At 42.5% G+C, this 11554-nt stretch overlaps 3 protein-coding genes across 4 annotated transcripts; 1 reads left to right on the top strand and 2 right to left on the bottom strand.

Annotated features, from left to right (window-relative positions):
• Positions 1–2410: 2410 nt before the first annotated feature.
• LOC6561522 (intraflagellar transport protein 80 homolog) lies at positions 2411–5803 on the top strand. Its single transcript, XM_001988365.3, has 6 exons — positions 2411–2746; positions 2810–3266; positions 3519–3746; positions 3812–4191; positions 4453–5016; positions 5094–5803. The coding sequence occupies exons 1-6, from the start codon at positions 2607–2609 to the stop codon at positions 5689–5691; spliced, it is 2367 nt and encodes a 788-aa protein (XP_001988401.2). The 5' UTR covers positions 2411–2606; the 3' UTR covers positions 5692–5803.
• Positions 5745–7246, bottom strand: LOC6562518 (glyoxylate reductase/hydroxypyruvate reductase). Its single transcript, XM_001988366.2, has 4 exons — positions 6817–7246; positions 6215–6546; positions 6033–6158; positions 5745–5973 (listed from the first exon to the last, which is right to left on the bottom strand). Exons 1-4 carry the CDS (start codon positions 7215–7217, stop codon positions 5855–5857), a joined length of 978 nt encoding a protein of 325 aa, XP_001988402.1. The 5' UTR covers positions 7218–7246; the 3' UTR covers positions 5745–5854.
• A 635-nt stretch (positions 7247–7881) lies between these two features.
• LOC6562519 (glyoxylate reductase/hydroxypyruvate reductase) lies at positions 7882–11007 on the bottom strand. 2 transcript variants are annotated; one of them, XM_032736007.1, is made up of 5 exons: positions 10937–11007; positions 9604–10014; positions 9208–9545; positions 9020–9145; positions 7882–8125 (listed from the first exon to the last, which is right to left on the bottom strand). In XM_032736007.1, the coding sequence occupies exons 2-5, from the start codon at positions 9996–9998 to the stop codon at positions 8007–8009; spliced, it is 978 nt and encodes a 325-aa protein (XP_032591898.1). In that variant the 5' UTR covers positions 9999–10014; positions 10937–11007; the 3' UTR covers positions 7882–8006. The 2 variants fall into 2 exon arrangements, with proteins under 2 accessions (XP_032591898.1, XP_001988403.1); XM_001988367.3 differs by lacking the exon at positions 10937–11007 and having other exon boundaries at positions 9604–10762.
• Positions 11008–11554: the final 547 nt, after the last annotated feature.

The raw sequence follows: 11554 nt of genomic DNA, 5'->3' as shown, positions 1-11554 counted from the left end.
ACGAACGAACACAAAGCACAGGCAACTTAGCCAGAGAGAGAAAGAAAGAGACAGAGAGAGAGAGAGACAGAGAAGAAGAGAGAGAGAGGGAGATCGTTCAATGAACGTTTCAAGTGAGAACTGCACGCAGATTGAAACAGTTATTGAAAGACCAAATTGAAACAGTCGTAGAAGGAGAGGGAGAGGAAGAGGGGGCTAACGAAGATACGCATGGAGTAGTCGAAGTGAAGCTGGATTTTATAGTGCAGTTAGTCATTTAGATGGGTTTGGGTGCAGGAGCAGGTTAAGCACTCGTCTATGGCCAGCTCTTCCAATAGTTGCCACAAGAAACACTTGCAGTTTCAAATGCCGCACAGTGGAACAAAAGCTAATTATAAATTATACTTATAAAAACTTATTATAAATCTGATTCTATTTTATTTGGTTAAAATTTATATATAAACTACCCTTGCTTATCAGACAAGTTATCCTTGAAGAATGAGGAAGAATATATAACTTTATTAAATGCTGCAAATCACAATTTGCTGTCTTAGCAGAGCAGAAGATCGTGTATTAATAAATAAATAAATAACTTAAATAAAACATTTTTATAAGAGAGACCACAAAACGAAATGAAAGCATTTTGCCAGTAATAGTTCCACTGTGCACTAAACCATTGCGTTTTCTTGCACCATTGACGTTTAACGACTGTTGCAGTCTGTCCTTTTGTCTATCTGTCACTTTGCCACTTTGCCACTTTGTCAGTTTTTCAGTTTGTTATCGGTGGCAATTGAATACTAACTGCGGCTATGGCGTCCACATGGCCATCGTCGCCATCTAATCATGCGCGGATTTTTGATAAGGAAATGCAATTTTGACACTTTCCAGCTGGAGAGGAGGACACCACTTGGCAGCGTGGATCGATCCCTGCTTGGATGTGTTTTTGCAAATATTTTACGCGTTTTCTATGGCAACGAGATTTGTCTTTTATTATTTTGCTTTTATGGTGCTGGGGCAACGGGAATTTTATAAGGAAGGGAGTACATTGACTATTGCTGATATGGAGTACATTGACTTATGAGTTATATGGCTGCGGTTAATGAATTTGGTATCATATCGAATCCATTAAGCTGAAGCAATAAAAGAGCTCTGCAAATGGTGGGGCAATATTAACAGTAGGAAGAAATCCTTGAGAAAATAAATATAAACTTGTTCAATTGTTGAATATAAGCAAGTGTTTCAAATTTTTGGAAGATTTTAAATATGAAAACAGCATTTAAAATTTAAAAAATGTTTACGTTTGCTAAGCTATTTATAGGTCTGCCAAATTGATGTGTCGGCATTTATATATATTCATAAACTATAGTTTATTTTTATTCCAGCTATAACTTAGTATATGTGTTTAGTTGTATTTCCTATATTCGACCGTTATTATTGGCACTTGTCTAGTCCAGGTTAATGCCCAACAAAATAATTGTTAAGCAGCCAAACAAACTCAAACCCCCGAAGTGCCTACTTCAACAATCCATCAAATTAACTAGAAGGTTCAGCGAACACAACCCCAGTTCAAGTAAATCCAATAAACTACGCCTCGAGTGGATGACAATGCACAACTTCGGAAGACAAAGAAACCCGATTCTTAGATAGTTTTTAGGCCGTTAACTGGGTTAACTGGGGGTGGTTGTGGCGAAGTGCGGAATGCGTAATGTGCTTAGCAGGACAACGAGGCGTCGTTAGTTGTCCGTCTAGTGATTTTAGTATTTCAGTACACTTCGATTTGACAACTGCATACAAATTAGAAAATAATTATGGTACAGCTATTATTTATATTTTATACGGTTCCAGGAAATCGATTAGGACCACATCCTGAGGCCTTTTTAGTTGGATTTATGTTGAATGATTGGTCATTTGGTTAGGGTAATTAAGTGGGCATGGGTAATTACTAACTGTAATGCTAAAAGTAGGCTAACATTTCTAAAGGCATACAGAAGCGACGACGAAAAACTAAGAAAAACTTTTTAGAAGTTTTATTTTGACATTTACCCTAAATTGAAAACAATCGCACAATCTTCACGCTTTCGTTTTACAATTGTGTTTGGCACCGTTTGGATTACTAAAATAACATTGAGCAGCTGCGACAATGAGAAGCCAGTACTCTCAATTATTTCAAGTTGATATTAAATGTAGTTACGGCAGCTTAGGCAAATAATTGGACTCACTTAATTATGGGTAAGGTGCTGTGCTCCGTGCCTTTGTTCAAATTACAGCTGAACACATTTGCGAACGTATTTATCTGAAATAAGTCGACTTACAGCAACGGCAAGGAAATAGTTAAAGCTGTACAATTGTACAATTAAATATATCAAGATAAAAAAGTTCATAGAAACTATGTAAACTGTTCATACTCGCTTTCGTCAATGCAATTTGGGTTGGTTTGGTCAAGTGTGTGGTTAGTCAATGTCGGCACCAGTTAGTTAGCCAATGCATGCACCATTTGCAACCCCTGTCTTAGAACCGTTGCCACAAGAAACAACAACAATTTCCATGGCAACCCAAAGGCAAACAAATGCATATTCAATTTTCCATAAACGAAGCCATCAGCAAACTACACAAATATCTAATAGAAAATGAAACTTAAGACGCGCATTTGCAAAAGAAGTTCGATAAATACAAATACGGAAACCTCACAGGAGCGCAGCCCACAATCCTGTAGTTATCCTCTGAGCTGCGTGGACTGGAGCAGCAATGAGGAAATCTATTTTGTCAGGTGTGCAGTGAGAAATGAATTCAACTTTTCCCCGTAACCTTAAAGTGAGTCACGATTCAACAGCGATGATCATCAGATCTACAAATGGAGCGATGTGAGCCGCGATTCAGTGGAGGTGGCCAAGCTGCCCGATGACTTCATACCCACAGATATGCACTGGCTGCTGCTGGGTGGTCGCAGCAGTGGCGGTGGCAAGGGCAGCGATACGCTACTCATCTGCAGCAATGACGGACGCTTCATTATATTGAACAAGAGTGCGCGAGTGGAGCGCAGCATATCCGCCCACACGGCGGCAATTAGCTCGGGTCGCTGGAGTCCCGATGGCGCTGGACTCTTGACGGCAGCAGAGGATGGTGTCGTCAAGATCTGGTCACGTTCCGGCATGTTGCGTTCCACAGTCATACAGAGCGACGAGGCGATACGCTGTGCCCGCTGGGCGCCCAGCTCAACGGCAATTGCCTTCAGTCAGGGCGGTCACATTTCCATTAAGCCACTGGCAGCCAACAGCAAACTAATCAGGGTGAGTTTGTGCTAAGGAATAGTAGTTAATTAAATTATTTAAACAGCTCAAAATTAATTATGTAATAATTTTCAAATATACTTTTATTGTATTGTTTTCTCAATACTTTTGTGTTGATTGTACTTTTATTTGCTCTAATAAAATTGGTTAACTGATGACTGTTAAAGACTGAATCCTGTTCATAATTCTAAATTACATTACACATATTATATTTGATAGTAAGCTTTCCACTTTAATTATCATCCATTTCAGTGGCGAGCTCATGATGGTCTAGTTCTATCGCTTAGCTGGTCGACCCAGTCCAATATTATAGCGTCTGGTGGCGAGGACTTTCGCTTTAAGATCTGGGATGCACAGGGCGCCAATCTGTACAGCAGTGCAGCCGAGGAGTATGCGATAACAAGCGTAGCCTTCAATCCGGAAAAGGATTACCTGCTGGTGGGCACGTTCAACATGCTCAAGTTGTGCCACAGCACCGGTGTAAGTTTACCTTTAAATAATCCAGTCATCGAGTCTATTAGAAGTAGAATCTTTTGCTTTGCCAGTGGTCGTATAGCAGCGCTCGTTTTACGGCGCCCAGTGTTGGGTCCTTCTACACGTTGTCCTGGTCGACAGATGGCACACAGGTCGCCTGTGGCACCTCCACCGGTCAGCTGATTGTGGGCTTTGCCGTCGAGCAGCAACTCATCTCGCGCAACTTGAAGGCAACGAGCACAGGACGCAAGTGCATTGCGCTGCAGGACATTGCCACTGGCACCAGGGATGTTCTGGAGTTTCCGCAGCGCGTCATCAATTTTGCCTTGGGCTACGGTCATTTGGTGGTGGCCACCACCCACCAGCTGCACATCTACAATGAGAAATATGTCAATACTCCCATAATTATTGATGGTCGCAACGATGTCCGCGTCATGGAAGTTGGCAAAAAGTGAGTTAAGACAAGGGCAACCACTGCATACACTGATAAAAACGTTTCGTAAAACTAATAGAGACATTCTGATTTCGCATCATATGAAGATAAAGATAGCAATAATAGTTTTATGAAATTAATTATATGATAAGTTCAAAGAAGATTTCAGTTTAAAAAACCTTTTCTTTCTCCTGTAATTTGTTAGTTACAAAATCGTTTTTTCTACGTAAGTTTGTGATACTTTTCTGATTCTCCCAGTATATCTCTACCCACTTTCAGATACTTTATGGTGCTCGATGCCTCCTCCATTTGGGTGTACACTTACACGGGTCGCCTGCATCTCAATCCCCGGTATCCGGGCTCGCAGGCGCAGCTGCCACTGCTCAACTGGCGCTCCATTTCGCTCGGATTGGATGTGCTCGCCATACGCGACAACTCGGAGACAATGTTGCTCCACCTTTTCGATCTAATTCCCGGTGCTTCCCGTCAGTATGAGCCGCACTCGTTGCGGGCCAAGCAGCAGCTGGCCGAGATCGCCGCCTGTCGGGCTGGGAGCGCCGATGATCAGTTCGTTGCCTTCATCGATACCAACCGGGAGCTGTACATAAGTGAGACGCGCAATTTGAGCGGTAACTCCAACGCCGGTGGCTCCGCAGATCGTTTGGCCAATGGCGGGGATGAAATCTATAAGATTGGCACCCAGCTAACGTCCATCAAGTGGGCCAGCGAGACAAACATTTTGGTGGGTGTGCACGACTCCTGCTACAGCATTTGGTACTGTCCGGGCGAGGGTGCCGCCGATCCGACGATCATTGCCCTGACGACGATAACACTGGACACAGCGTAAGTTCAACACTTTTATAATAAAAAAAAAATCTTACGCCAATTTTAGATGTAAATATATCTCTTCCTTTATTCAGTGAGTTTGGCAAGCATGTGGCCATCGATAGCTTTGAGGATGCTGTGATCACCTTTCGCTGTGCCGGCGCCCTCTTGCCCATAAATGTCAATGTCTACTGCGAGGTGCTGCATCGCACCTTGCAGGAGGGGCAGTGGCAGCAGGCGTTGAGGATTTGCCGGCAGGCGCAGCACACGAGCCTGTGGGCCACACTGGCCGCCGTGGCCACCAGGAAGCATCAGCTGCAGCTCAGCGAAGAGGCCTATTCGGCTGCTTTGCAGATCGACAAGGTTAGCTATCTGCAGCACCTGAAGACCTTGTCGCCCTCGAGCGCTGAGCAAATGGCCGAGAATTCTCTAATGCTGGGCAGAACGCTCGAGGCGGAGACGATACTGCTGCACAATCGCAAATTTGGAGAAGCTGTGGCTCTGGCTTTGCGCATGCATAACTGGAAACGTGCCCTTGAGATTGCCCAGAAGCATCAGTCGGATCAGTCGGATGTGGATCTGTTGCAACGTGTTTTGGAGGAACGACGACATTATCTGAAGGCCTTGCAGCGTGATGAATGGGATGCAATGTATCTGAGACATGTGGTCGATGATGGGAATGTCAGTGAATAAAAATTAGAATAAACCATTGCAAAGTAAATGTAGTCCTAATTTCAACATCGGACTTAAAAAAAATATAGCTGCAAGTGTATGTAATCCTCGATTTAACGAGACTTACGAAATGCCCAAGTTTTATTTACAAAATAAATAATATTTAATTCAAAAGACCTGTAGCTCAGTAGGCTGACCGAATCATGGGCTTGCCATCAATCGCATTGATGATATTATTGGCTGCCAAGAGGCTCATTTCGATGGTCGTCTTCATTGTCTGCGTGCCCATATGGGGGAGGACAACTGAAACAAAAATCAAGTTAATAACATTTGCTATAGTTTATGATTAGTTCAGTACACACCACAATTGGGTAGCTTCAGGATGGGATCATTGGCAGGCAGTGGTTCCGGCGTGGTGACGTCGAGGCCAGCGGCAAAGATTTGCCCAGTGATCAATGCCTCATGCAGATCACTCTGTTTAACCAGACCTGGATATATTCATATAGATAGTACACATCTCCTTAACGAGACACAACCCACTCACCTCCCCTGGCCACATTGACAAAGACTGCGCTGCTTTTCATTTGCTCGAAAGCCTGTGCATTGAATTTCTCACGCGTTTGGTCGGTGAGTGGTGCGGCAACCACGAGGAAATCGCTCTCTCCCAGCAAACGCTCGAAGGGCACATGCTCCGCCTTGAAGTCCACATCGTTCTCCTTGCGAGTGCGCGTCGTGTAGAGTATCTTGGCCACATCCCAGCCCTGCAAACGCTTTGCAATGGCCTGGCTAATGCCGCCGAAACCAAAAAAGCCAATGACAGAGTCTCGAATCTCTTTACCCATTAGCCAATCTATTCGCTCCGTTACCCACTGTGAGCTGGAAAGAAAGGAACAGATAACAGATTAATTTTTATTGAAAGACAACTGTAATTAACAATTTGTAACTGTTATATAAAAACTTGTAATTAACAATTTGTAACTGTTATATAAAAACTTGAATTATCTTAAAGCATTATTTTGTTCTTTGCGATCACTGTTTGAAAGCGTCAAACAAGTTGGCAGCACTGCAATGCGCGCGAAATGAAAAGCTTATTGAGCTTTCGCCTCAAAGCTCAAGCGTGAGCTTTTGCGCACAGCTGATACTCACGTCTCGATGCTGGTGCGGCCCGCATGAAAGTGGCGACCAGCTGCAATCATTAGCCCAATGGCCAGATCTGCAACTGCATTCTTCACGACGCCCGGCGTGTGCCCCAATGGAATTTGGCGGCGCTTGAACTCAGCCACATCAGCATAGTCTATGCCCGACGACATGGTGCTGACTGCGCGCAATTTGGGTCCAGCTGCATCGAGAATGCTGGCATTTAGGGGCTGATAGTGCGCCCAGTAAATGGCATCGACGCCGGCAACCTTTTGCAGGATCTCATCACGCGACGGCGGCACACTCTGGCAGACGATTGTCTCGGCGCCGCGGGAGCGGAGCAGCTCCAGCGCCGGCAGCGGCACCTGCGGGTGCGTAACGAGCACCTTGAATGCCCTCGATACACTCATGTCGAACCGAAGTGGCCGACAGCCAGCGTCTAACTAATGCAAAAATTCAACACAAACAACAAATGAGCTTTTTCCACAAGCTCTTTTTCTCTGTCAGCTCTTTTTTCCAGCCTTTTTCAAGATGCAATTACAGCTGCTATGGGCGCTATTCAATCCATTTTTATGGATTGCACAGTGAGGAGAATTTGATGTGAGCAAGATTAACAGATTAAATAGAGAATTACTCTCCAGCATAAAGTTGATAGTGGTTATTGTGTTGTGTTTGTATTTTGATAACCATTATTGCTACTGGATTGTGTTAGTGATTGGCTTTTATAAAGTAAGTGGATTGAGCTATAACTTTACTTTAATTAAGACCTGCCTCACTTTGATTAATTTGCAACAGAATCAACCGGATGTCTTTTTGAATGATATGATACCCAGCAATGTGTTTCCATTTATGCATCTTATTATGCTTATCAAATTGGTATGTTTTTCATAATGAATAATTTATAATTATATCGATTTCATTTCGATGTGATTACTGTTCCTGTTCCTTGAATGAATGGATATTGTTAAATTGAAGAAATATGACCGGAATGATATTTTTCTAGTTCTGAATTTCAGGCATTTCCATTTAGACATTAGGCTTTAACACTTAACGCTTCAGCACACCTTGTACACATTTTCTTTAATTTCGTTTATTTGATGTTTATTCATTAATTATCCAGACTATTGTTAGTTATTTTCCCAGCTGTCAATAGGCCTTGCACACTTCAGTGGGTTTGCATAGTTATTCCATGATTTCTTCTAATAGGCAGGCGACAGCATTCGCTCTCCGGCCAAGCCGCGCAGCACATTGTGAGCGGCAATTGTGGCCATCTCGGAACGGGTGCGATTTGTGGCCGATCCAATGTGCGGCATAATGACTGAAACGAGCAACAAATCATACAAAAAGTGAAGTGAGTTTACCTTCAAGTATACACTTTAAATACTATATGCATAACATATATAGGCAAATATCTGAGTCAAGCAAACTATTCCTACGAGTGACCTTCTCAAATGAGAGAAAAAAGGTACGATTTCAATATCTAATTTAGTTCAATTCTAATTTGCAAAACTTGAAAGTTTAGTCTCATATACATATATTAAATAGTTATAGTTTAATAGTTGTTTGGTCAAACTATTTAAAGGTCTTATAGAGAATTTCGACTTCGTCACGCTATACAATCTGTGGCATATTAAAAACGTGATCAAAGATAAGATATGACACTCTACAAAACGAGATATTGTTTTATAGTTCTCTATAAAGCACAGCATGCATCGATATCTCATCTCATATCACATTAATATATTTGAAATCTTCCGCTTATTGAAATATATAAAAAACTTCACAATTGTTTGAATCTCTCCATTAATCCCCTCGGGACTCGAAACACCTTTCACCTGGAGCCAGCAAAAAACTTATTTAAGAATAATAATAACTCTATAATAACATATTAAATATTTGTATAAATAAAATAAATTAAAAACAAAACATAGACTTGAGTTATCTCTTAACCCAGGTAACTGCTCAATCTTTAAATACATAAATAAATATTTGATAACCTACAAAGAACCTTGACCATCACAGAAAACTACATCCTCCAATAACAAAGCTTTCTAATTTTGTGTTTTGCAAACAATCGCTAAAAAAAACAACGAAGATAATAATAATAATACCAAGTCATGTTGAGCGATAAAAAAGCTAACTTATAATTATCACTAAAAATATATACAGACTTGTAGCAGAAATCTATATATATAATTGGAATACCACTCACCGAGGTTGTCCAGGGTTAGCAACTTGTCATTGGGTGGCAGTGGTTCGGGATCTGAAACATCCAGACCAGCGGCAAAGATTCGGTTCGACTTGAGCGCATTATACAAATCATTCTGTTTGACAATCTCTGCGAGCAGAAAGGGATGCATGAGGCAAGAACTGATTGTATCTCAGTTTAGAGCTACTTACTGCCACGTGCAATGTTCACCAGGACGGCGGTGGTCTTCATCTTGTTGAAGGCGGTGGCATTGAAGACACCCTGCGTCTCTGCCGATAATGGAGCGCAAATGACGACAAAATCGCTCTTGTTCAGCAGCTCATCAAAGGGAACCTTTTTGGCATTGAGCTCCTGCTCAATTTCCCTGTGGACGCGACGCCTTGTAGTATACAACACCTGATCGATATCGAAGCTGGACAGACGCTTGGCAATCGCTTGGCCAATGCCGCCAAAGCCATAGAAGCCAACAACAGAGTCACGCACATCCTGGCCAAGCATCCAGTTCAGGTGATAGTTCTCCCAGTGGCCACTAAAGAAGGCACATTGATGATTGATTATTGATTATTTACTCCATGGGCTCAACTTACGTTTCAATCTTCTTGCGCCCCTCGTGAAAGCGACGACCGGCTGCAATGAGGAGACCCACCGCCAAATCGGCAACAGCTGGATTCAGAACGGTGGGCGTGTGTCCCAGGGGAATCTTGCGACGTTTCACCTCATCCAAGTCGACGTTGTCAAGGCCCGCTGACATCGTCGAAATGGATTTCAATTGTGGTCCAGCCGCATCGAGTACTTCAGCGTTGAGGAGTTCATGTCCACCCCAGAAGATGCCATCGACGCCTCTGACCTTCTGCAGCAGCTCAGTACGACTTGGCGGCAAACTCTGCACCTGGATCAGCTCACAGTTCTCCTTGAGCAGATCGATGCCCGACTGTGGCACCTCTGGATGCGTGATGAGTACCTTGAATGGCTTCGCGGACATGGTGTGGTTCTTGGATCTGCGAGAGGCATCGTTGGGTGTTATTAACAGTGCCACCAGACACAACAGTGGAAGCAACACTTTCATCATAGCCATTGTGCTCAAGGCGACGCTCGGCAAGCAACTGAGCCCCAACCCGACCTACACATATATATATATATAAAAGATTGTTGCTCAGACAGCAACCTGGCTAAAGCCGCCACTGATTGACGATAAACTTCTGAACCTGATCAGCATTCTATTTCTGTGTTCTGTGCTCTCTTTCGTATACAGCGAATACCGGTTTCAAGCTGCTCACTGGAAGAGAACTTACGATGGGATCATAACGAGTACTTTAAGAGACTCTACTTTAAGAGACCCTACATGTGCCGGTATTCTAATTAAAAATATGGAAAGAACAGAGAGAATTTCTTAAAAGTGCGGGATCTGCTTCCTGATTTGATTTAAGCGAAATATTAACGTGACTTAAGAAAATTGAGAATGGTTCATTCACTTTAAAACACAACAAAAAAGTATCTATAAAAGGCAAGCATTGTAAAAATAAATTAAAAATGGAAACAGTTGTTCATTGAAAACATTTTTATATTTAAAGATTGCTCACTGTTTACTGATTACGGAATGTTATAATCATTATATATATCAGCAATATTATTTTCACGTTGTCAGATTCAGATTCTATTGCTATTTCCTGGGTGCTTGCATCATTGAACGGCAGTCGCTCAGAACAAATAACAATATCATTTTTCCACACACAACTCGCTCTCTTTGCGGTTAATTAGCGGATCACCAACAACAAAACTATTACCAGCTGACAAAAAAATAAATAAATAAATAAATGCCGGGGCGCATTTATCACTAGCTTTATGTGTATTGAAAGCTATTTAAATGCTCTAAGTAGCTGTGGCACTCAGTTGCGCCTCCGCTCTTACTTGGATACTCACACACTATCACTCTCTCTCTATCTGGCAAATTTGGAAACGTTGCTGTTGGGCGGTTGCAGCGCGACTGAATGGAAAGTCAATCAAATGATAGCTTTTTATATCTGTAGTTACTAACTTGGCAAGTGCCAGAAATGTGTGTTTAGAAGCGATAACAACGATTGATAAAAGCTTTTATTACGTTGAGTAATCGCTGACGAAAAAACAAAATAAATAATAAAAAAAAATCAGCTTTTGATTAATTTGATCGAATCCAAGGAGCAGGTCTTGAAGCAATTGAAATGTGTCTTATCGTTTCCAGCGATCTGCAAAGACAACAACTCTTTGGCCCGTCGACCAATTCAAGGCGGGACTTTTTTTTATTGTTTATCTCGCTCCCATTGCACATTTGCTGCTCTTTGCTTATCTCGTTTCGTTTGCGCTGTGCTTCTTATCTCAGTGGACAGCCCAGCCAAGTTTGTTCGCCTCGCTATCCCTGTTCCCGTCCCTTTTCCTGTCTCTGTCCCACTTGTTGTTGCTGTCTCTGTCTGTGTCGAGTCGGATTGCGATTGTGTGAACTCTTTGGTTGTTCTGGTGCTGGGCCAAGCTGTGCGCCTGCTCAAAATACCAGTTGGGGATTTT

The sequence above is a fragment of the Drosophila grimshawi genome, unplaced genomic scaffold (genome assembly GCF_018153295.1).
Source record: "Drosophila grimshawi isolate 15287-2541.00 unplaced genomic scaffold, ASM1815329v1 contig_1377, whole genome shotgun sequence".
In the NCBI taxonomy this organism is placed as follows: Eukaryota; Metazoa; Arthropoda; class Insecta; order Diptera; family Drosophilidae; genus Drosophila; species Drosophila grimshawi.
This window is presented reverse-complemented; position numbering and strand designations above follow the sequence as displayed.